Source organism: Clytia hemisphaerica, unplaced genomic scaffold (genome assembly GCF_902728285.1).
Source record: "Clytia hemisphaerica strain Z4C2 unplaced genomic scaffold, Clytia hemisphaerica genome assembly, whole genome shotgun sequence".
Classification (NCBI taxonomy): Eukaryota; Metazoa; Cnidaria; class Hydrozoa; order Leptothecata; family Clytiidae; genus Clytia; species Clytia hemisphaerica.
In genome coordinates this window covers 56,902-80,393 of record NW_027103272.1, presented here as the reverse complement: position 1 = coordinate 80,393, position 23,492 = coordinate 56,902, and the positions used below count along the sequence as shown (strand labels likewise).

General features: G+C 34.4%; 4 protein-coding genes across 4 annotated transcripts; all 4 read left to right on the top strand.

Annotated features, from left to right (window-relative positions):
* The first annotated feature begins 797 nt into the window (after positions 1-797).
* On the top strand, positions 798-2,607 carry LOC136801833 (transcription factor IIIA-like). The gene has a single exon (XM_067058500.1). The coding sequence runs from the start codon at positions 1,174-1,176 to the stop codon at positions 2,518-2,520; it is 1,347 nt and encodes a 448-aa protein (XP_066914601.1). The 5' UTR covers positions 798-1,173; the 3' UTR covers positions 2,521-2,607.
* A 446-nt stretch (positions 2,608-3,053) lies between these two features.
* On the top strand, positions 3,054-7,110 carry LOC136801822 (protein DDI1 homolog 2-like). Its single transcript, XM_067058492.1, has 6 exons — positions 3,054-3,419; positions 3,864-4,117; positions 4,457-4,633; positions 5,120-5,223; positions 5,957-6,149; positions 6,480-7,110. The coding sequence occupies exons 1-6, from the start codon at positions 3,116-3,118 to the stop codon at positions 6,714-6,716; spliced, it is 1,269 nt and encodes a 422-aa protein (XP_066914593.1). The 5' UTR covers positions 3,054-3,115; the 3' UTR covers positions 6,717-7,110.
* Positions 7,111-8,796: 1,686 nt separating this feature from the next.
* LOC136801814 (uncharacterized) lies at positions 8,797-22,330 on the top strand. The gene is made up of 2 exons (XM_067058484.1): positions 8,797-9,007; positions 20,880-22,330. The coding sequence occupies exon 2, from the start codon at positions 20,888-20,890 to the stop codon at positions 22,172-22,174; it is 1,287 nt and encodes a 428-aa protein (XP_066914585.1). The 5' UTR covers positions 8,797-9,007; positions 20,880-20,887; the 3' UTR covers positions 22,175-22,330.
* LOC136801782 (microfibril-associated glycoprotein 4-like) lies at positions 17,189-18,171 on the top strand. Its single transcript, XM_067058451.1, has one exon. The coding sequence runs from the start codon at positions 17,215-17,217 to the stop codon at positions 18,169-18,171; it is 957 nt and encodes a 318-aa protein (XP_066914552.1). The 5' UTR covers positions 17,189-17,214.
* Positions 22,331-23,492: the final 1,162 nt, after the last annotated feature.

Sequence of the window (23,492 nt, the reverse complement as noted above, 5' to 3'; positions counted from 1 at the left end):
GTCTTTTTAATCTTTGTTTAAACTTGCATATGTTTTGCATATTTTCCAACTAAATCCAACCACGGCTTTTTCGTTCCTCTATTTTTGCATACAATTTAAGATGATTGATGGAAAGGCAAAAATGTCTATTAGGAGATGCATTTTACATAACCTGCAAATTTTGTAAATCAGGTTCGTTTTGATTTAACTTTATATTTTAGTGACCAGCCAGGTCATTCATTTGAGGGCTATGCATGTTAGCCTCCACTGATGCAAGTTACCCGATCTCACGGTATATCTTCTAGGCAAAAACAGTAAAAAGAGACAAACCTTTTTTTATGGGTGCTATTTTGATTTTTTTGATTGCGGTCTCTAACACTAAGTAAGTCTGCGACTGCAGTCGGAGGCGACCCGAAGGCTCCTCTTTCGATAGCTATCTACCCGAAGGTAGGGGAGGGCGCCACTCTTTCTCCCTGGATTTCTCCACTTACCCTTGATTCTTCTCTTAGTTGCTGAGCATCAAGCAGAGAGGCATCAAGTACCATTTTGGCAATCTTTGGTATGACCCGGCTGGGGGTTGAACCCACAACCTTGCGAACCGTAGCCGGATGCTCTACCACTGTACTACGGTCATCTAACACTAGGAACTTGCCAAATGTTCCTAACTGGATATCAATTATAGATTTTACTCGATAACTATTTGATCAATATTGCTAATCTATTATCGATTTAACCCGATGATCAATTTTATTGAATAAGATCATCTGGTTTTGATTAAATTGCCTTGGAAATTTGTAAATATTCTATCTTACAATTCTTATCAAACAATCAAATGATTTTTAGCAACTTTTGATAAACAAATATTCAATTTGGTTTCAATTAGCACAGCCACTGATTTTGTTTGATTGCGGTTGTATAGCTAGACACAATTAAGATTGATCATTCTGTTTTATTCATTTGTAAGTTTCCTGGAAGAAATTGTTACTTGAGGAGCGTTTTGTACATGGGAATACATTGCAACCTGGTGCTATATCTAATCTACTCAGTCTTGGTTTCAAAATATTATTTACAGGAGGATCGATCATATTTAAATTATATCAAACTATAGCATGAAACACTACCGACCTTGGTGCATCGATTGTCTCTTTTTAAGTCTGTTCATAAAATCTTTATTTTTCGTAACATAACAGAAATATGAAAAGAAATGAAACCAAAAAATTTCCATGCACTTACCCAAATTGCACGTGGTCATTTCCTACCAATTACAAGCTTGATCGACATATTAAGTCTCATACTGGTGAAAAAGCATGGATTTGTAACTTTTGTGCAAAATCTTTTGCAAATGGGTATAATTTAAAGGAACATTCAAAACTTCATACCAGACTTACAGCCAAGCAAAATAATGTTGTAAGAGAGGAAACTGTTGAAACAACAACAAATATACATTCTGATTGCAAAGATGTATCAATCCCATGCCCAAAGAAAAGATGCTTGAGAAAATTTACTACCGAAAAAGAACTTGCAGTGCATCTTACGAATCATGATTTGCAATACCAATGCTCTTTTGATGGTTGCCATAAAAGATTTTCAAAACCTAGCATTTTAAAGCAACATGAAGCAAATCATACACAGGATAGACCATTTAAATGTGATTTTGAATCATGCACAAAGAGTTTTGCTACCAAACAGAAACTAAAACGACATATGGGGATTCATGAGAACAAAAGAAATTTTTCATGTCCTGTAGAAGGTTGTGATAAAGCATTTAATTGCAAGGAATACTTAGATTCTCATTTACGAACACACCAGGATACAAAACCATTGAAATGTCCTATTGAAGATTGTTTCAAGCATTTCTCCTGTACATCAACATTGAAAGTGCACTTAATGAAACATGCCAATAATAGACCATTCAAATGTACACATACAGGCTGTGAAAAGACGTATTTGACAGCCAGCAATTTACGCTCTCATGAGAAGGTTCACAAGCGTAAGTTATTGGCAACTTCAGATGACAGTGATGATAGTGAAGCTGAAGAAACTATAGATACAAACGAACTCATGAACTTACCTGCAATGGATATCTCAATCATGTCTAAAGAGGCTCTTGTCGCTGCAGCTTTTGGAGAGATCGCATGTAATGAGTATATGAATATTGATTCAAGTCAAGTACCAAAAGATGTTGACAATACTATCGATATCAATGTCTTGAATGAATCTGATAAAGAAAAACTAAAAGATCTTCAAGAAGAGTTTGTACGTAATATTTACGCATCTTCGGTAAACACTGATCACTCTTTCCTACCAAGTTATTTAGTTCCACCAGGATCAAGCAATAAATTAAACATTGAGAGCAAAGAGAAACCTACTATGAGTACCCTAGATGAGCCAGTGACTTTAGAACCATCTATGGAATTGAGTACTGGACATTTGGAGATTGATGGAGCATGTTTTCAAGCTTCTTCCTGTATGCCAGATCATATATATTCCAATAAATTGTATGAGAATAGTAGTACAGTGAATTTACAAGATATTCACTGAAGTTTTCTCAACTTTGTTGTGTTTTAATGAATTTTTCTTTTGTAGATATGATTTACTTTTCTATGAAAACAATTTATTTATTGTAAATCCTTAATCTTATTTATCCCATGTTTCTATCATTTGGCTGTTAGATGAGGGTTTAGAGACAGTATAACTATAAGACCAAATTTCTTAGAAGACCATATTTCTTGAATATCAAACGGATGTATGTTCTCAAAAATTTGAAACTTTTTGAAGGTCTTCTCTACATTAAAAGGACATTTAAGTAGTAAAATGTAAACATTGCGCAGACCACGTGTCATTAAAGAGAACAATTAAAATCACGTGTCCAAAACAAACTTGTGAAACAATTGAACAATCAAAATTAGCCATATTTGGTTTGATTTTTTATTTTGACATGTGAAATTTGTTTTGATTTTGTATCCGCTGCATACAGATTGTTTACAAATTTCGCAAGTACTGTTATGTCCCTTTAATATGAACATTTATAAACATAGAAAACAAGGTTGTTTGAGTTACTTACTTTAATTTCTCAAAAACCTTATTTCATTACAGCAAAATTACTGAATTATCAACTATATAACCACCGAACATAATGCAAGTGACTGTAACATGTACAACAAATGATTCCATGGTTTTACTGGATGTGTCACCAGACATTGAACTAGAGAACTTCAAAGTCTTGGTGCAAGTTGAAAGTGGTGTAGACAGTATGATAAATATGGTTTTTTTCCATAATGGGCGTATTTTAATGGATGATAAAAAGACTTTGGGTGACTATGGTGTTGTCAATCATGATGTTTTGTTGTTCGGCCCAAGACCGCAGGGTTCTATGGGAAATCCACCATCCAGGGCACAACCAGTTTCAAGACCACAAGCAACATCAGGGACTGGAGCAAGTATGGTTTTGCTTTTTTTTTTTTTATTCAGAAAGATTATTGTGCTATCTTGATTCATGTCGAAATTGAAATTCTATTCATCGACATTATTTTTATTTTTTTAATTTTAAATTTTTTCTTTGTTGATGGAGAATAGCCAAATAGCTAAATTGGCAGACAATGGTTTAGTGGTATTCGAGTCTCAATTTATATCACGCCTCTATGCTGTATATAATGTTCACTCTTATTTTTAAAGCCTTTTGATTTTAAACCCCTCACTATTTACACTTGTCGTTGACCAAACATGTCAGAGAGTTGCAGACACTTGGTTCATATCAATTTATTTCGTATCTCTAACCTTTTCCTTCCCAAAAAAAAAGAGATCTAAGTAGATTCTTTATTAGTTTTTAATCAAACTCAAAGTTCATAATTGCATATCTGATTTATCTAATTCTCATTTATAAGGTGGTATCAATTGGGGAGCTATTAAGATTCCAACTCCTGGATCTTCAACCCAGCAGCAGACAGCCTCTCCACAAGCTCGACAACAACAACAACAACAACAACAACAACAACAGCAACAAAAAAATACTGGTGGACAAGAAAGTCCTGAAAACATTCGACAACTATTGTTAGCAGACCCTCATCAATTGTCACTTCTTAAAGAACGAAACCCACGTTTAGCTGACGCCATCAATAATCCAGAGGAATTCGCTAAGGTTAATTCAAGAATTTTACATTTGCAATTTAGTTTGTATACACCTTTTTCAAAAGAACCGGTAAATTTAGGTCTAGGATTGGCTTTTTTTTCGAGGTTTGCAAATTGAAAAGGATGAAGTTTTGAATTGGTTTAGGCTTTTTAATGTAGCTTTCAGATGAGTTTTTTTCGTTCTACAATAATTATGGATAATGTGCTTGGGCTTATTGGGCTTAGCCCTCTTGTTACAATATTCCAAGAGTATATGCCTTCTTCAGAGACCTGATAGTAACTTCTTTTTTTCGTACAGTTTCGTATGATGCAAAAATTCTCATATTTTTTCCTGTTAAATACTCACTAGATGATCGAACAACAACGACGTGAACGCTTGGAGCAAGAGCGCGCTCGAATACGTCTACTGACGGCCGATCCGTTCGATCAGGAAGCACAACGGATGATAGCTGAAGAAATTCGTATGGAAAATGTCAATCAAAACATGGAGACGGCTATGGAACACAATCCAGAAGCATTCGCTGAGGTAAGCATATTAATGTGTATGGTGGAGAGAGGAGTTTGCATGTTTGTTTGAAAGTACGTAAATTCATTATCACTCGATAGATTGTAGCCTAAATGTAACTTCATTGTTTTGTCCAAGGGGTCCAAGTAGATTGGTAAAACTTAAAAAGGGCTCAAAACTCAAAAGTTGGGTTGACAGTAGCATTTTTAACACAACCATGGTATTTTTTACTGACCTAAACAAACTACCTTATTACACAAATATTACTAGGTAAGTATTTAACGGCCTTGAAATTTGCACGATTTGAAATTAACACGAATTATACTGCTTTTTCAAGGAAACCACGTCTGGTTTTAATTTAAGGGATTTTTATTAACGCGAAATTTTTCAATTCGTGTTAATAAAATGACTAGTAATATTCGTGTAATAAGGTATTACACGATTAATCTATCACGTTAAATTGTCCGTCTTATTATTTTATGCGATTATTTGTAAACACCGTTTCAGGTGTACATGTTATACATTAACTGCAAAGTGAACGGACATCCGGTGAAGGCTTTCGTTGATTCTGGAGCACAGATGACCATCATGAGCAAAGCGTGTGCTGAAAGGTTAGTGATCATTTCTGATTTTGTACCAGCTTTTCTTTTACGAAGCTCTTCTTAAATAATGAACCCCAACATATTTTATTTGTCTGTTTCGGCCTCGAATACATAATTTACGTTAGTGATCGACATTTTGCTTTCTGGTTGAACGAAAACCGACTTAAAATGAAGCGTTAACGACTTGAAATCGTTTGGTCTTTTCCAATCCAAGATTTCAGATTGGTAGATGGTATGCCTCCGTTCGAATCACAAGAAGTCAATTCGAATCAATATTGTATATTGTATTATATTAAGTTTTTCAATCCCGGCCAAACAAAATCTTTGATCGGAGGTTTTTTGAAATTGGTACACTAAATGGTACCACTACTCGTTGTGAGTGTAATAGCAACGACAGCGCTAGATCGACTTTCCTTAAAAAATTGTGATGTAGCGCCATTTGATGTTGGGCAAAGTTTTAAAAATACAATCCCTTTTTTTTGCGGGTACCACTTTCAAAAAACTCAGATCGAAGATGGTGGATGTAGCTTAGTCTTGGGTTTATAAAGGTCATTGATACAACCGATCTCTCTGTAAACGGAATCAGTAAAGTTGAGATACAAATTAGTCTATTTTCGCATTGTCAATACTGGATCTTTGGTCAAAAATGACCCCTAAATACCAACGATTTATTTCCATAAAGTGAAGATTTACCAAACATGGTTGCAACTTATGTTTAAAATTTTGACATTGCTATTTTCAGATGTAACGTTATGCGATTGGTGGATTTCCGTTGGCAAGGGACAGCTGTAGGAGTTGGACAACAGAAGATTATAGGGCGTATACACATGGGTGATATGGAGATAGGCAACATGCATTTACCGACTTCCTTCACTATCTTAGAGAATCAACCTATGGATATGTTACTGGGGCTTGACATGTTAAAACGACATCAGGTATATCATTTTCTGCTACGAACGCTTCAAAATAACTTTCCGAATTGACAGTTGATTGATAATCCTACCAGAGAAAATCTTGAGAAAGAGCATCGGGTTATGCTTAAATGTTGGGTTCGATATCTTTGGCCAGCTGTCGAACTATTACCAAGGATTTTAAAAAAACCTGATGCATTTGTAAAAAGGTGCAGTTCGCGCTCACCTGACATTTCTATTTCATGGACTACAGAAGATCGATTGTAAATTTCAATTTATTCACGTAAGAACGATCTTGCCTTTTTGCAGGTTTTGTTTCCCTTGGTACTAATTTTCTCTTTTTCTTCTTCCCAGTGTTGTATCGATTTAAAGAAAAATTCACTCATCTTTGGGACGAATAACGTTGAAACACCGTTCTTGAACGAAGCAGAACTACCTGAGTGCGCTCGATTAAACCGGAAACGAACATTAGCATCTACGGAACAAGGGAGTTCCGGTGGTGGTGGTACTTCTTCTCTACAAGATGAGGAAGATAGACAATTAGCGGAAGCCTTAGCGAAATCACAAGCGGAATCGGGTGGTGGTAGTTGATTTAATGTGATTTAATCATGATCTTTTTAAGTTGTTTGTAGATAATATTTAATTTGTGGTCAAGTGCGATTAAACGGACCTGACTCAATGATGGGTATAAAGAGGATTGAGGTAATATTTTATTGCCCTTTAAAGAACGATGAAGATCTATTTTCAAATCCACTTTACACCATTATTGAGCAAGGGGACTTGATCCTTAGATTGTTCTAGTTACTCGTCTACCAGTTTTAAAAATTGTTTCAAAGTTGGTTCCCTACTCTACTGGTTGACCTTATTTTTTGCGGACGAATATCGCCCGCATAAAGAGATAATTTAACCTATTCTATACTTGTCCTAGGAGATGATTACTGTAAACTATACTAAGATGCTGTTCATTAAAACATAACACCGTAGTTTATTAGAAGGAAGTCAACCAATGCAAGAAAAAACATTTAACTCCTGACGCTGTTCTTAAATTTAGTCTTGACCTCTTCTACTTTTTAAAGTTGATACAATTTGCTCTGTCCTAGCACTTTCTTAATTTTTGCCTTCAATATTTTCAAATTTATAGTTTATATTCAAATTGTAGTTTTTACAGTTTTCCAATTCTTGATATCGTTGTAAAGATATTCATATTTTTTACGACTATCTGTTTCTTTTTGTTTCCTTTTGATTCATTTTGTTATTTTTCTCTTTCTCGGCAGATGCCTGCTAAATGATCAGTATTATATGTTCAATTATTAAGTTGAAAAAATGTTTTTGGAGTAAATTGACAACCAAACAATTCGAGCAAAAGATTCATAGGAAATCTGTGGGTATCCCAAAATCACCCACATTTGAAATTTAAGAAATTCGGTGCTGGCACCTTCAACTCCAATTTCACAGACACGAGACCTGTCCTATATTTCTAATCTATAATACAAATAGTGTTCATGTTCATTTCGTATCAGTATATAAAATAAGACATCAAAGCATGGACATCCAGGGGTATAACTACTGATGAAGTACAGTAGTAATCTAGAGGCCATACTTTAAGGGCAGAAACTTTCGTGGGCGTAGAAACTTTTGCAAGTTTTACTTTTGGAACAAATTCAGCGCGAATTTTAGAATATGTTATTTGATTTTGTAGGCAAAAAAGCGATAAAAATGCACAAAGCTGAAAAGTAGCAAAAAAAGCAAAAAAAGGGTACTTCTTGTGGAAAAAAACTTTCACGAATTTCTCGTGTAATTTCTTACTTGGCAGAAACTTTGGCGAAAAATCGCGAAAATCGTGAAGTTTCTGCTCGCTAAAGTAACATACGCACGCCCCTCCCTCTCAGACCCGGTAGGATTTTTCAGCTAGCGGGGGTAAAAATAACGGACCAAACTTTTCCAGTGTGAGAAGGTGGTGTCACATCCCCGGCGGGGGAGGGGGTACTTAGGCAACAATCGGTGATGGGTTAGACTAGCAAACTAGTCTATGTTAATTAATCATGTCAGAGGGCGGGAGCATAAAGGCGGCGGGCGTTTGCTAAAATAGGAGCTGCGTAGGAGAACGAGCAAAAGTTGGTGAGAGGCTGCATTAACTTTCAGCTTTAGCTTTCAGCCCTTGCATATGCCGTCGACAAAATTTCTTCCTACGCTTACCTGGGCTTACCTAACTCCTACACTCACTTTTCCCGCGTGATACCGTTCCAGTCCGACTGGCGTGGCAGTCATTGGTATGTGTGGACGGTAAGGATAGGTTTTTTCATCCTTCAAAGTCTCTCTAAGTCTAAGGGTCGGAAAAATCAGAAAGTTTTAAACTATTCTCTTATAACTATAAGGGTCGGAAAATTCACTATTTTAGGAAATCTTTTTGATTTCATTTGAAAAAATTGTAAAAAAGTCTCTCTAAGGGTACCACTTTTTTCAAAAATCGGAGAAAATTTTTCAAAAAAATTCTCTCTAAGATCACCTTTTCAGCAAAAATCAGTCTCTGAGTCTCTCGTTCAATCAGTTTATCCCCATCCAGGGTGGTTTGGTTTATCATATTCGCCCTAATATTCCGCCCAACGTTACGGGCGGCTAAAGGTTTTGGCGGGAATTTCCCGATTTCCGACATAAAACACTTTCACTTTCATTTTTTTCTCAACTTTCGCAATCCAAGCTGCAAAAAATGCTGTGACGATCATGGTGTCATCTTCCATCTTCTGTTTTGCTGTAATGACAATCCATTAGCATCTTCACGTCATGCTAGTCACAAGATATTATATCATACATTCCAATTAAACATACCATCCATAATTCGTGTCTTAGAAGAGGACTTGGAAAGGACACAAGAAGGACGCTAGGTAAGAAGACATTTTTTCGGCCATCCATAGCTGTGGCTGTGATTGTACATCTGTACTGTACTGTCGAAAATCCTGAGGGAGGTTAAATTAATCAAAAAAAATGCTTAACCAAATCTAGTCAAATTGGACGATTTAAAATCAATTGTCAAAGGCGCAATCAAATCTCAATTGAAAGTCAAAATTCTGGGTAATATTTGCTTGATTGTTTTGTCATTCGACTGTGTTCGAATTCGTTATTTATATACTTGTAACAATCCAAACGCTCCCTTAACCTTACCTTAACAATCAAAAGCGGCAAATTCACAAAAAAGTGGCTTTATCCCCTGGGTGTTCTTTATTTTATCACGCAATATCCAAGTTTTTGTGATTGTGGCGCTTTCGATTGTTAGGGGGACTTTTGGATTGTTATGGGTAAGTACGGTAGCATATTCTGTTTTGATGCCATTAAATAAATCCACGATGAAGACAGAGTACACACACTAAACTTTCAAAACATGCAAATTGAAAGCAGTATACCGTCAACTGCTCTTAGAACTATCTGACAAAACTTGGGACGGCAATTCGGCCACCATTTCACCGAACCTCCAAAGTCAAAAAAGGGCTCGCTATCAGTGAAAGTTATTGTGACATGTTATGACAGAAAGTATGATTGATAAACTTGGTGGAGTTATCAAAACAAATTTGTTGTCAAAGAGATTTAAAAGTAAGTGAAAATACAGGCCAGATTGTCAACAGTCCCGTGTTTCGACCAATTGTCCCAAGTTAGAGCAGTTGACGGTAATTACCAGACGATGTCAATCAAACGAATCGCACACCGAATCAATTGAACACAATAGAATGCAATCAAATAATTGCAATTCGATTATCTAACGTAATCGTCAGCCGTGCAAAATTACTCGAATCTGATTGGTTTAGAGGAGTGCGATTAATCGTTAATTGCACTATTACCACTTTTTGCACTCTTCGGCGGGGGGACACTTTTGCCCCTTATTAAAAAAACTATGATTTACTAATGATTATTTACTGACGATTACTAGTACTAATTTGAATGCAATCAAACACAGTTGAATATTACCCCAAGAATTGGTTGTTGGATTGAGATTCGATTACGTTCAACAATTGAATTGAAATTATTCTATCGCGTTCAACAATTGAATTGAAATTATTCGATCGCGTTCGATTACCTTTGATTGGTGCAATCACCAATCTGGTAATTATGACGTCACACATTCTTTCCTAACCAAGAAAATATCAAAAACCCTGGATAGATGTACAAGATCAAGCGAAACACGTTTTAATAAAAGCCGCTGTAAATCAGGGGGCCCAGAAGTTTTGATTTGATCATTTTGCAGTACTATTCCAAGGAGAATAATTTACTTTCAGCCAAATAAGAATTTTTATTGTACCTTTGCTCAGTACTCTTGTCTCCCGAATAGACATCCCCCTGCTAATTATTAAGAGAAAAAAAATCCATCCCCCCGCTCTTATTAAATTTGAATAATCAGGGATATGTTATAGCGGAGCTGGATGAAGGACAAGAATTCCTTAGCGGATTGCTTCTTTGTCTTTTCTATTGTAAACTGTTGAAATAGAAATCCATCTCTGTCCCCTTGAGTGTTCTGTTTTTATAAGAAAAATGAAGCAGACAAAGTATTCATGCAGTAAGTTTGCACATATTTTGCTATGATGTTCCCGCTTTTCATCAAAATAATATTTGTAGAAGATACCCCAAAAGCTTCCTTGTAAATGAAATCTATTTTTATCAGCATACGTGTTATGAATTTGAGAAGCTTTCATGATTTCTCTTTAAAAATTTCGGATGTAAATATTTTGACAAATATTGTTTCAATTGACTTGAAATTTTTTCCATAATCAGACATATCGACTTGCTATCTGAAAATATCAGTTAGAAAGTGAGGCACCCCGCGGTGTAGCGCGGTATTTCAAATGAAAAAGTACTATTTATAATCTTAGAGAAGAAATTTCTTATAACTTTACTAATGAAAACAATGTTTTTCATTTTTTTAAATTGTCATTCACCAATGTTTTACAGACCCTCTTGAACGATAAATGCAGCAGCAGAATCATTGGCTAAGAGGAAATCCAAATTTCACGAGTTTTTTTGTAATTAAAAAAGTTAAATTTCATATCAAATTTTAATGTCAGGGACAGAGATAGAACAAGGCTTTTTTAAATGTGCGTTATCCAGCTCCGCTATAACATATCCCTGGAATAATTCAATATTTTATCACACTGTAGATAGACCTTAAACTTGTAAAAATTTTCCTTTTTGTTAGTATTGGTTCTTATTTTACGTGTTCATTTGCTAAAATCTCTTATTTGTTGTTGAAATTGATACAAGTTGAAAAAAATTCTGTCTTCAAATTACCCCCCCCCCCCGCTTATTGAAATTTAGAAAATTTTCCTACCCCCTGTTTATTCGGACCCCCCGTCTATTCGGGAGACAAGAGTACTAAGTTGTGGGGGCTTGTGCCGGGTGGTGGTCTGATAAGGTAAGTAAAAAACAACTTAGTACTAAGTGGTGCTCTTGATTGAAAAAAACATTTTTGCAAGGGACTAAATGGTGGTCTCAATACCAAATATGAGCCATCAAGTTAGTATCTGGTAAGAAAGTGAGTTGAAGAGAAAGCTTTTCAATCAGATAATATTGAAACAATATGATCACTGTTTAAGGGTCCCTATTATTCTTTAGGAAAATTTGATACTATTTGGATCAAAACCTATAAAGTCTTTCGACCTTTTTTCACTGCTGAGTAATGCAGAGGTTTATTACGTTTATTGTTTATTAAACTTTTGTTTTTTATTTCTCCTGGATGTTATCATTAAATGTTTTAAAATGAAAGCTTTTTTGTGGACTTGAGGAATTGTGGAATTTGAGGAATATATAAACTTAGTGTCAGTAAAGTTTTTTAGAAAATTTAAAGGAGGTGTACCAGAAAGTACTATAACTAAGAATTAAAGGGTGGTATACCTATTTTGAGTGGGGAAATCAATTTATTACGGGTACTTAACGGTGGTGTGTCATTTCTTAATGGTGATATCAAGATTGTACAGAGTACTAAGGGGTGGTATACCTATTTTAAGGGGTAGATTCAACTTTGTACCAGGGTACTTAAGTGGTGGTGGTCTAAATTTCAAAAAACAAGAAAGTACAACTTTTCGGCACTGGTCCAGTGCTTCAACGAAGCAATCAAGAGCAAATAAAGTTTTTTTAACTGATAGACTTGTTAAGGATGCAATTACACACTTACTGTTTATTTAAATAGTGATAAGTGTGTAATTGCACCCTACAATTTTGATAGCTGTGTAATTACGTGTTTGGATCTTAAAAGTTAGGCACATACAGGTAATTAGGAATTCCCAGACTGTCTGTATATTATATAGTTTAGTATACTGATAATATTAAATTATCATTATCCCTTTATTTTCATTTCTGGAACATTTGCAAAAAAAATGAAGATTAGAAAATCTGTTTTATTCACATATTGAATTTGAAAGATGTTCTGTTTTGGATTTAAAATTGATTTTTGGAGGACTTCAGCTTAAGATGTTACGTCACATCTATTGTTTAGGCGCAAAGATTACATCATGAATATCATGAATAGACTTTTTTCTAGTTGCAATCCACTTTGACTGCATAAATTAGAGTTGAAAACATTACGTAATGACTCAAAAAAATAATAACATAATAACCTGATAGATAGTAGATCAATTTCCACTTTTTAATTTTTATCTTCTGTCTTTCTTACAAAGAGTGCTCCCACAACGTGCCTAAAAGTACACATGTAGCCAATAGGTTTGATAGTCTGTGAATGTTATATAGCCTAATAAGTGTTTGTTTCTTTCTGGTTTAGCGCATGGACACTTGTATAGCAAATAAATAAAGATGAAAATTAAGCTCTTTTTTCGGTTTAGATCTCTTTTCATTTTAAATATTGGTTTCCTATTCGCTAAATTTGTTTTTAATTGTTCTAGTAATAGTAACTAGTGTCTCTAGTGAAATTTGTTTTGTTTTGTCTTTTGTTTTTGAGGATTTTGGGTTGTTAAAATTCATTGGTCATTTGATTGTTGTCATATGATGTGGGAAAAGTTTTAGTGTTTTCTGAAATTTGATTAGCTTCTTCAGATATGAAAACCTATTGGGAAATGAACTAAAACTCCAATTTTTTAAAGCCAAAAATCACTGGATTTCTGTTAGGGCTGTAGAGAAAACTAAACAGATATAAAATTTCTAAATGTTAAAATAAGTGATTTGGGCTTTATTTTTTCAGCTCAAAGATACAGGTTATTTCTGCCGTGATCTGACAAAAGGAAGTAACCATCATTTTTTGAAAATTCATATTTTTGCAAAAATCAACTCCTAAGAGTCCAGCTTGTGTTTTGCAGTAGTTGATTTCTAGTAAAAGACTTCTTTTTATCAATTTTTTTTTGGACTAAAGTTTCATTTTATTTTCTGACAAAAGGAAGTAAGTCACTTACTTCCTTTTATAGCCTGAAAAATGAAGATTGCTTGCAATATTTTGCAGTTTATTTTCTGACAAAAAGAAGTAACTTTAAAACTTTTAGTTTGAAAGAGCTTGAGTAGAGTAAAAATTGTGTAGATTTTTCCAAAATCAAGATGTTAAACTCCTTTTAACTCCTTCCTTTTAAATATTATATACTATTCTAGGGTTTGGTCTTTCACAACCAGCAAAAGTTTTGATCTTAAAACGATATCATTATTCTTGAATAAGGCAACTCGTTTATGCAATTATCTCAAAATAAGAAAAATACAGTTACTTCCTTTTGTCAGATCACGGCAGATTTATACTAGCAATTTTTCTATACATATAATCATACCATACAGTTTAACGTGTACAGGTGATGGGGAAACATAGCGTTATCCCCTAATATTTGGTGGGGGGGAGTACTCCCAAAAAATCGCAAACAAAAACTGGGAGCTTAAATACAGCCAAATATTTGGGGGGACCTGATATGTTTGGGGCCCAAGGCTGGGGCTGACTATTTCTTCTATTATTTTTCTTTATGTTACCACATTTTTATCCAAAAACCTTTCATTTTACAGTCTGTTGATTCTGTTTGTTGGACCTACCCCGGTGGGCTGTAGGTCCTATAAATTAACCTCTGTTCGTTCGTTCGTTCGTCCGTTCGTCCGTTCGTCCGTTCGTCCGTTCGTTACTAGCTTTCTCGGATGGCTCATAGTTTTTCCTAATTTTGGACAAAGATGCAAAATGTAATGACGTGAGACCGATTTTCGAAAAAAAATCATTTCCGGCGAAAATCCGGAATATGCCGAAAAAAAACCGGTTTTTTGGCATTTGCTCGAGATTCTTCATTAGTTTTTTCTGATTTTTTGCACAAAGATGCGTATTAGCAATGCCTAAAACATGGATTAGTCGATTTTGAGAAAAATTTATTCCGGCTGAAAATGCGGAAATATCCGGAAATCGCGTTTTTGCAGATTTCATGGACTTTTTCCTTATATTCGTTGTTTTTTCACACAAAAACATTATTTGTAGCAATGCCCACCATCAAGCATGGTTTAATTGTCAATAAAAGTGATTTTTGAAGCCGGAACTTTCTAAAAATCGCCGGAACAGCCTATTTTCGCGGAAAACGTATTTCTTGAATTTCTCGAGCTGTACTTTATATTTTTTCATGAAAATTGCACACTGATGCAAAATGGCAATACCCAACAATGACAGAGCCTGATTTTTTACGTACTTTCCGGCCGAAAATGCCGGAAATATGCCGGAAAAACCGTTTTTGGCATTTTCTCGAGATTTCATCATTGGTTTTTTCTGATTTTTTGCACAAAGATGCGTATTAACAATGTCTAAAACATGGCCTAGTCCGATTTTTGGAAAAATTCTATTCCGGCTGAAAATGCCGGAAATATCCCGGAAATCGCCGTTTTTGCAGATTTTCATCAGACTTTTTCCTTATATTTCGTTGTTTTTTCACACAAAAACATTATTGATAGCAATGCCCACCATCAAGCATGGTTTAATTGTCAATAAAAGTGATTTTTGAAGCCGGAACTTTCTAAAATCGCGCGGAACAGCCTATTTTCGCCGGAAAAACGGTATTATTTCTGAATTTCTCGAGCTGTTTACTTTATATTTTTTCATGAAAATTTTGCACACTGATGCAAAATTACAATACCTAAAATGTGACGGAGCCCGATTTTCGAAAAATATTTTTTCCCGGCCGAAAATGCCAGAAATATGCCGGAAAACCGTTTTTTTTTACATTTTCTCGAATTTTCATCTTTAGCTTTTTCTGATTTTTGCAGAAAAGATGCGTATTTGCAATGCTCAAAACATGGCCGAGTTCGATTTTTGAGAAAAAATTTTTTCCGGTTGAAAATGCCGGAAATTGCCGTCTTTTCAGATTTTCATTATATGTGTTCCTTGTATTTCTATGTTCTTCACACAAAAACATTATTGATAACAATGCTCACCATCAAGCATGATTCAATTGTCAATAAAACTGATTTTTGCGACCAGAACTTTCTATTAATTTTTCCCTACAACCCTTCCCTCTCCCCCCATCAACAATCAATGATGAATTTATTGCGTTATGCATTTTCGCTAAACGATATATTTTCTGACTGATTTTTTTCTCCTCGCATTGCTATCTAACTTTCATCATCAGGTAGGTCCATTCAGCATCTAGCTTGTTTTCATTTGTGTTTACCATCATTAACCATTATAGTCAATAGAATAGAAATGTGATTTTCTTAAAAACGATGTCAAATCAACACTAGTTTGAGTAAAGAAAACGATTTAATTTAATTTCATACTCAAAGTTTCATGCCATCCAGGATGGCAATCTTCAGTGAAATGATATTAAATCAACAAACATTATATACTATGTATAGGACTGGGGGCTGCTTAAAATTTTTTTATTATTTGGGGGGACCTATTTTTTTGCCTGGGCTGACCCTATGGCAGATGGTTATAATAATTCTTGGCTCAAATTTCTAAATTCGGTTAAAGGTTAATGCTTAGTTCCAAAATCTAATTGGGATATTGCATAAGTTTAGAGTTTCAGGCTATTTATGGGAACCAATTTTAGAGAGGTTTCGTCTAGGTAGCAGTGCCAAAATTCATCTCTTAAATGAACACTTTTTTTCTTAAGCTTACTATAAATCACGTACAAACAGTTAATTGAAACATAAACAGCCGTATGTCTTCTTGTGTTTCAGTGTAAATTTGTTTTAGTGTACTTTTTTTATCAAAATTCCATGCTCTATCCGATAATATAAAGTTTTCGTTGAAGAAAACTTTTTACCTCTACAATTTCGCCTATAAGGTCAGACTTAATCATAGTGTCCTCCCCCCCCCTGGATTCAGGGGGGAATGGGTTTTGAGGTCAAAAGGACGTATAGGGGGAAAAGAATTTTTTTTGAAGCCAGGGGTGGAAACGAGGCGGGGATGGAAAATTTTCATTCTAGGCATGGGGGGGAACTCACCAAAATCAATTCAAAATTGAAAAACATCTGGTTTTATGAGATGATATAGCATAATGCTTAGTTTTATTAATATTATGGTTTAAAAACACCATCCTTTCCATTTCTTCTTGAATTAGAACTACCTTAGGGAAAACAATAAGCGTTAAGTTCATCAAATTACAGCTTCTTAATTTTTGCTTGAGGGGGGGGGGACAGAGAAATTTTTGGAGGCAGGGGGACAGAGAAATTTTTGGAGGCAGGGTGGGGAAAAATGAGGGGGGGGATGGAAAATTTTCATTCTAGGCATGGGGGGGGGGAAGAGACCCTGAAGGACACTATGTTAATGGACTCAACCGTAGGGGTAAAACGACTTCAAATACATTCAATTTTCAAAAGAAGAATCGTGTGATTCAGTGTGATTGAGTCCTAGAAAAATGTCATGGATCCTAAGGTATTGCCCCCTTCTATTTGTCACCATAGAAATAATTTTTTGATATTTTTTTCTGTCTATTTATGTATCATGAATGTACTATTGAATCTACTTCATCTGTCCAAAATTATTTATTCCTGTCATGGTTTTCAATATAGAAATTTTATTGTGTATCCTGGTGTATCGCACGTTCACTTCATTCGAAAATAAATTAGAAGTTAGTTGAATGATAAAAGAGTAAAAGAGTTTCAAAAATAATAGTCAATACAAAACAGTTCAAGTCACTCGAAGTTTCAGAAAATGGCGATTTCAACAATTTTACTCAGAATGATGATCCTCAGTTATTTGAACCAGATTGACGGTAAACTTTTGTCAAAAGTTGCTGTCAATCAGATACCGACGGTAGATCCAATCCAAGTTTCAGTGGTTGAACGTTTTCCGGAGAAACGCTGTTTTGTATCTTGTCATTTCATGCCGCAGTGTTTATCTCTCTTGATTGAAAAGTTCAATCAAAATGATTATCAATGTCGTTTTTATGATAAAGCTCATCCATCACTTAAACCTTATGCCGGTGAAGCTACCTTCTATACAACAAGACTACGAAAGGTTTCATGCAAAGATTGGTCAGATGCTGGTTTCAACCAAACTGGGGTATACTCCATCTATCTCCGGAATGGGGTATCAAAAAATGTCTGGTGTAATATGGATGTGTTGGGTGGCGGTTGGCTTGTTTTCCAGCGCCGCTTTGACGGTGTGGAGAACTTTCATCGGAATTGGAATGACTATAAAAACGGTTTCGGTTCTGTTTTGGATGAACATTGGTTAGGTAATGAAATTTTGCATTTGTTGACATCGCAAGGTCGTTACGAGTTTTATGTACATGGGAGTCGTTTTAACAACGAAAGTAAGCATTCACGATGGAATTATTTTGAAGTTGAAAGCGAAGCAAATCAATATTTACTCAAAAGCGGTGCAGTTAAGATAAGTGGACATAACGCAATGGCGGTGCATTGGGGTTGTAATTTTACGACCTATGACAGGGATAATGATTATCATGTAACTAATTGTGCTGTCCATTATTCTAGAGGAGCCTTTTGGTATAGTGGTGGGACATCTTGCGGTGATTTGTATTTGAACGGTAAATATTATCACAAAGAAATTGCTCCTTACCGAAAAGGGATTGTTTGGAGAGATTGGATCACAGATAGAATGTCATTAAAGTGGACAGAAATGATGATCAGAAAAATTGATTTTTGAAAAATTCTCCGGTGAAAGAATCGTCGGCAAAAATATTTGTGATTTTTTCCTGGCGAATAGTTTATGCTGACATATTTTTAACCAGAGTAACGTCAGCTTTATCTAGAGTAAAATTAAGGCTGGAAACACCAAGAGATTGAGCAACTTTTTCATTTCCTTTAGTTTTTGTAGCAACCCCTTTTCGAAAGTAGCACATTAGACACAAAATTTAGCGCTAAAGTATTCAATCTTAAACGGAAAAAAAAGTCAATCATTTGAAAATAATCGGTCAAATATAATTTTCGGCTATAAAAGTGAAGAAATTGAAGAAATTTCTACTGGCAAGGTATTGATTAAAATAATTATAAATTATAAATAATTCAATTATTTTTTTTTTTTTGAATGCGGCTCTTTGCCATTTATTTGCCCATTTTTAGTGCAATAATAAATAAGTAAATAATAAATGAAATAATTCTTGTATATACACGTTAGGATTTTATCCGCTAGCAGATATTGTTATAACAGATTGGACGATCCTTCTTTCTAAAACTAATGTTACAGTAGGTGAGTTGTTAGCCCGGGGTCCACGTAAAGCTTTTTTATAGACTGGATGGCGCGATTAAGTGGCCCGGTAGTATATGGTAATAATGCTTTTGCATAGGTGGACTGTAAAACGGTCCGCCAGTTTTTCGTTGTTTTTGCCAGGTAAAAAAAGAATGAAGCAATGTTTTTTGAAAATAAGAGATTCAAAATCTGTTATTGATTTTTGTTTTTCATTCTTGATTATATTTTTAACTTCAAGAAGCTTTTTTTGTTATTTAGGTTTAAAACATTTTTTTTTCTCAAAATGGCAACCTCGTCAAATGCTCCTAGTCTACTTCACTGGACTCAGCGTCATCAAAAATTATTAGAAAGTAAAGTTCAGCCAGATGTAGGCTCTAGTCTAGTGAGTTGTGAGATGCTGTAGGAGGGATATAAAATTGATAAGAAAAAGGGAACTTCCTAATTCTTTAGTCTTGTTCTGCCAATATATTTTAACGTATTGTAGTATAATTCTTATAAGAACCATAAAATGTTTGTTGATGCTCGACTGTTCTTTTTTATTTTGAACTTTGAGCCTCCAACTGTTCTAATTCTGATCTTGTTTTCTTGCAAAGACTCTTAGTAAGTAAACTTTTAATCTGATTAAAATTTATCAATTCTACCTGATTCTACCATTGCTCAGCACTTCTTGAATTTTGAGACGGCTTTGAGCCTCGTTGTTCTTACTAAAAAAAAGACTATTTTTGTACTGAAATGATGCTCGAATTCCTTGTGTGTTATGTTTTCATTCGTGTTCAAAGGTCATTTTTTTCCATTTCGAAACGAGGCATGCTAATCTTTCACACGCTCTGAAGTATTTGCTTGTTTCCGTTTTTGCGGTGACTAAAGTCAATATTTATGTTTGATCTTGTAAGATTGTAAGCACTGCGCTAAATCTATTCGGAAATTTTGTCTTTCCTTTTTCTTTTCTTGAGGCTTGTAAAGTTGCGGGTAAAAAAGGATTTAATTATATACATAATCGTCAGCCGTGCAAAATTACTCGAATCTGATTGGTTTAGAGGAGTGCAATTAATCGTTACATTTTTTTTCTTCAATATAAAAAAGAACAAAGAAATTTTACGTTACAATAGCTTCTTTTAATTGAAAAGAAAGAAAAATTACACTGCAATGTTTTCTTTTTAAACAAAAGAAAAAAAGGAGGTTTTCGAATGTTTACAAAAATATAAAAGTTAGAAAAAGATTCTTTTTCAAAACTATGATTTACTAATGATTATTTACTGACGATTACCTCGGAATCGTATGTTTTGTCGTGCAATTAACGATTAATCACTCGTAACAAAGGAGAAAATACCGTAATTTGCACTCGTCCTTCGGACTCGTGCAAATTACTATTTTCTCCTTTGTTACTCGTGATTAATCGTTAATTGCACTCCAAACCATACGATTACTAGTACTAAGAAGGGTAAGGTCGTTAAAATGATGGACAAGTGTTCTTTTAAGTTTTCTTGAGGTATCGAAGAATTTCCGTAAAACTGCAATGTATGTAATTCACTGCCTCACAAACCGTATCATTAAACTTTTTATATCATCACACTTTGAATGATCTTTCCAACCAGGAAGAGCTTTTTGATTACTTGATTTTTAGAAACTGATTAAAAATTAAAGTGTTCATTTACTTTTGGGACTGGGCTTGTATTTAGTCATTCAGGGAATATGATCACTTCTTTTTGATACGATTGTATGCTCCTAATGGTTCTTACATACTTACAACAAATTTTCCATGTTTGAAACTTGATTGATTGATTGTTTATGTTGCATCACTGGGAAGATGACCTGACCATACTTTTTTCACGTGTTAATACTAAAAGATATACACTTTGTAATCGAGATACAGTTTCGCTTTTTTTGTAAGAAAAATTAATCAAAACATTGAAATTCTCGATCTTTGAAATTTCCAGTTTATTGCATTCGAATTATATTTTTATAAAGATTTATATAAAAATAATGCCAAAGACTTTTGACAAAAACACTAAAATGTTTTGCCTTTGATAACCGAGTCCCAGGGATTGAAGTTTTGCCAAAGTTTCCTCCTTTTTCTAATCCCTGATGTTGTTATTCCTATATAACAAACTTTGACTCGATGTCTCAAATCTGTTATGTATTTGTTCATTTATTTTTCTCTACAGTTTGCAACATGTCCAACGATAATACTCACTTGATAATCGAGACAAAAGATGATGTCAACATGAAGAAAGAAGGAATTCAACAGGATGAAGTAAGCGAGAACATCATATACACACAAGTAGAGTTAAGTCACGGTAGTACTACCAATCAACCGACAATGTACCAAGGATCCTCCACAGAATCAGTTGATTACCGGACGCGAGTGTTTTGTTGTGATTTGATCTTTGTCATGTTTTTATTTGTCTCCTCAGTGTTTTTGATTTTGTTTCATTATGACCATATACCATCTTTGGATCGCTATTTTAAGACACATCCACATTACAAGGAAATGGTATTGGCTTTATCGTGTGTTATCATCGCTATTGTGTTTTTGATTTTCATTTTTCGTTGTGGGCGTCGAACATGGATGAGTCGTTGTACTGAGAGTTTACGAAAACGTAAAGCGAGAAAAATCTATCGGCAATTTCAAAATTCGAAAGATCAGATTGATGGTGGCGAGGCTACGATAGCAGCCCCTGTTCCTCAAGTGGTAGACAAAGATGCAGACTGGACTCCAGGTTTGTCTGATTTACAAGATAAAGACCTGGAGGAAATCAGGTTTATTCTATCGAAATTCCTTGCTTATCATGACGAAAGTGATTGGTTGTTTTCGCCCTCCACAGTTTCCACCATAAGTCGTCGTGGTGGATTCACCGAAAACCGAAATTTCGAAAAAGTGAAAGAAACTGTTCGAATCAAAGTCGCTATAAAATTGATTCTCGTCGGTCAACCCAATGTCGGTAAAACGAGTATTTTTCACCGAATCTTATACGATCGCTTTTCAGAGTATTATATGGCAACCCTGGGTGCTGATCTTGCTCATGTTTGTTTACATTTATACCCAGGGCAGCCAGACCAGCATGTCATGATTAGCTTGCAGTTATGGGACATAGCTGGGTCAGAGCGTTTTTCAGAGCTTTCTCATATTGTTTATAAAGATGCGACAGCTTTCATTGTGATCTGTGATATCACAAATAAAGACTCTGTTTCTATGTCTGAGCCGTGGGTCAAAGATATAACACAATCGAAATATGACCCTTATGTTGCTTTGTTTTTCAACAAGATCGACCTGACAAGTGAAGTCAATGAACAAAATTCAATGACCTTATTAACAAATCCAGGAGTTACAAATACAGACGATTTATTACGTAATCTGGATATGTTTCCTGTGTCTGCCAAAACTGGTGAAAAAGTCCTCGAAAATGTAATCAAAGTTTTAATCAAATCGATTATTCATGAAGCAGATAAATTATTATAGTTTTTTTTGTTAAAAATGGCATTTTTTGTAATAATATTTTGATAATTAATTTAAATTATTTTTTTCTTTTAGATTATTTTGTTGGGCATAGTACTAAAATATTTTGTACTTTTTATATGAAATTTCTGTTGATAAAAATTTACAGGCATGCATTAACATTTCTCTTTTAGTCCTGATTAATTTCAAGATTTCTATCCGTCAACATCTCTTTGATCAATTTTTCTAAAAATGATGTCTTTCTCGCAAATTCATTGGCCAACTGTAATCTCAGTTTTGGTGTCTTTTATTTCGAATTTTTTGTCAACTATCTTTAAAATTTGTTTATTCCGAACGTTCGGATAATTTCCTTAAATATTCTATGGCGTACAGACTTTCGCGAGCAGAAACTTTCTTGACAAAAAAGGAAATCTGTAAAACTTCAAACTTTGAATAAAATGAAACTTTTATGGCACTTTTGATAAAATTCGAATTAGAAAACGGTTTTGTGCTCGTTTAAAAGATAGTCCGGAATATTATCAAAAAAGAAAAATCTTTAAAAAATGGAAATATGAAGATGAAAAATGAAGAAGAAGAAAACCAACTTCTTATAGAATAATGCTATGATTTTCATTTTTTTATCAAAGATTTTTCAATCTTAGAACGTCATAAATGGGAATAAAAATTCAAAAAAAATCATTCAGTCAAAAAATACAGCTTAAAACTTTGTTCTGGTCGACTTAAAAAAGGGCTATTTTTCGTTGTTTTTTTTTTGTGGTTTTTGAAGTCAATACAACTTTCGACTACATCTTTCGATTGAAAAAAGTTTTCTGAGAAATTTCTTCACATTTATGATGTTCTAAGATCAAAGAATCACTCGTGTGAAAGTAATGATTACAGCACAACTATTGAAGAAAATGATTTTCTTCTTCTTCATTTTTAATCGTTTAATTTTTTGATATCTTTGAATTTTTTTCTTTTTGATAATATTCCACTCCTGTTTGTCTTTTCAACAAGCATAAAACCGCTATTTTATTCGAATTTTATCAAAAGTTATAGCCTTTTTTGTTTCCGTTGCAATTTTTATTGAGACAGACTTAGGTTTTATGACACTTTATAGATGTTTTTTCGAGGTTCGAAAAATGTGTATCGATGAAGTCTTGTAAAAAAACTCAGGCATATACTGTTCATGAAATTTGACAACATTAAATTCTACAATGACCAAAAAGCAAGGCTCAATCTACATAATGTAACTCGGACTCAGAATTAGTTTGAATTGTAGAGTAAGTCTGCGACCGTAGTCGGAGGTGACCTAAAGGCTTGCTCTTTCGATAGCTATCTA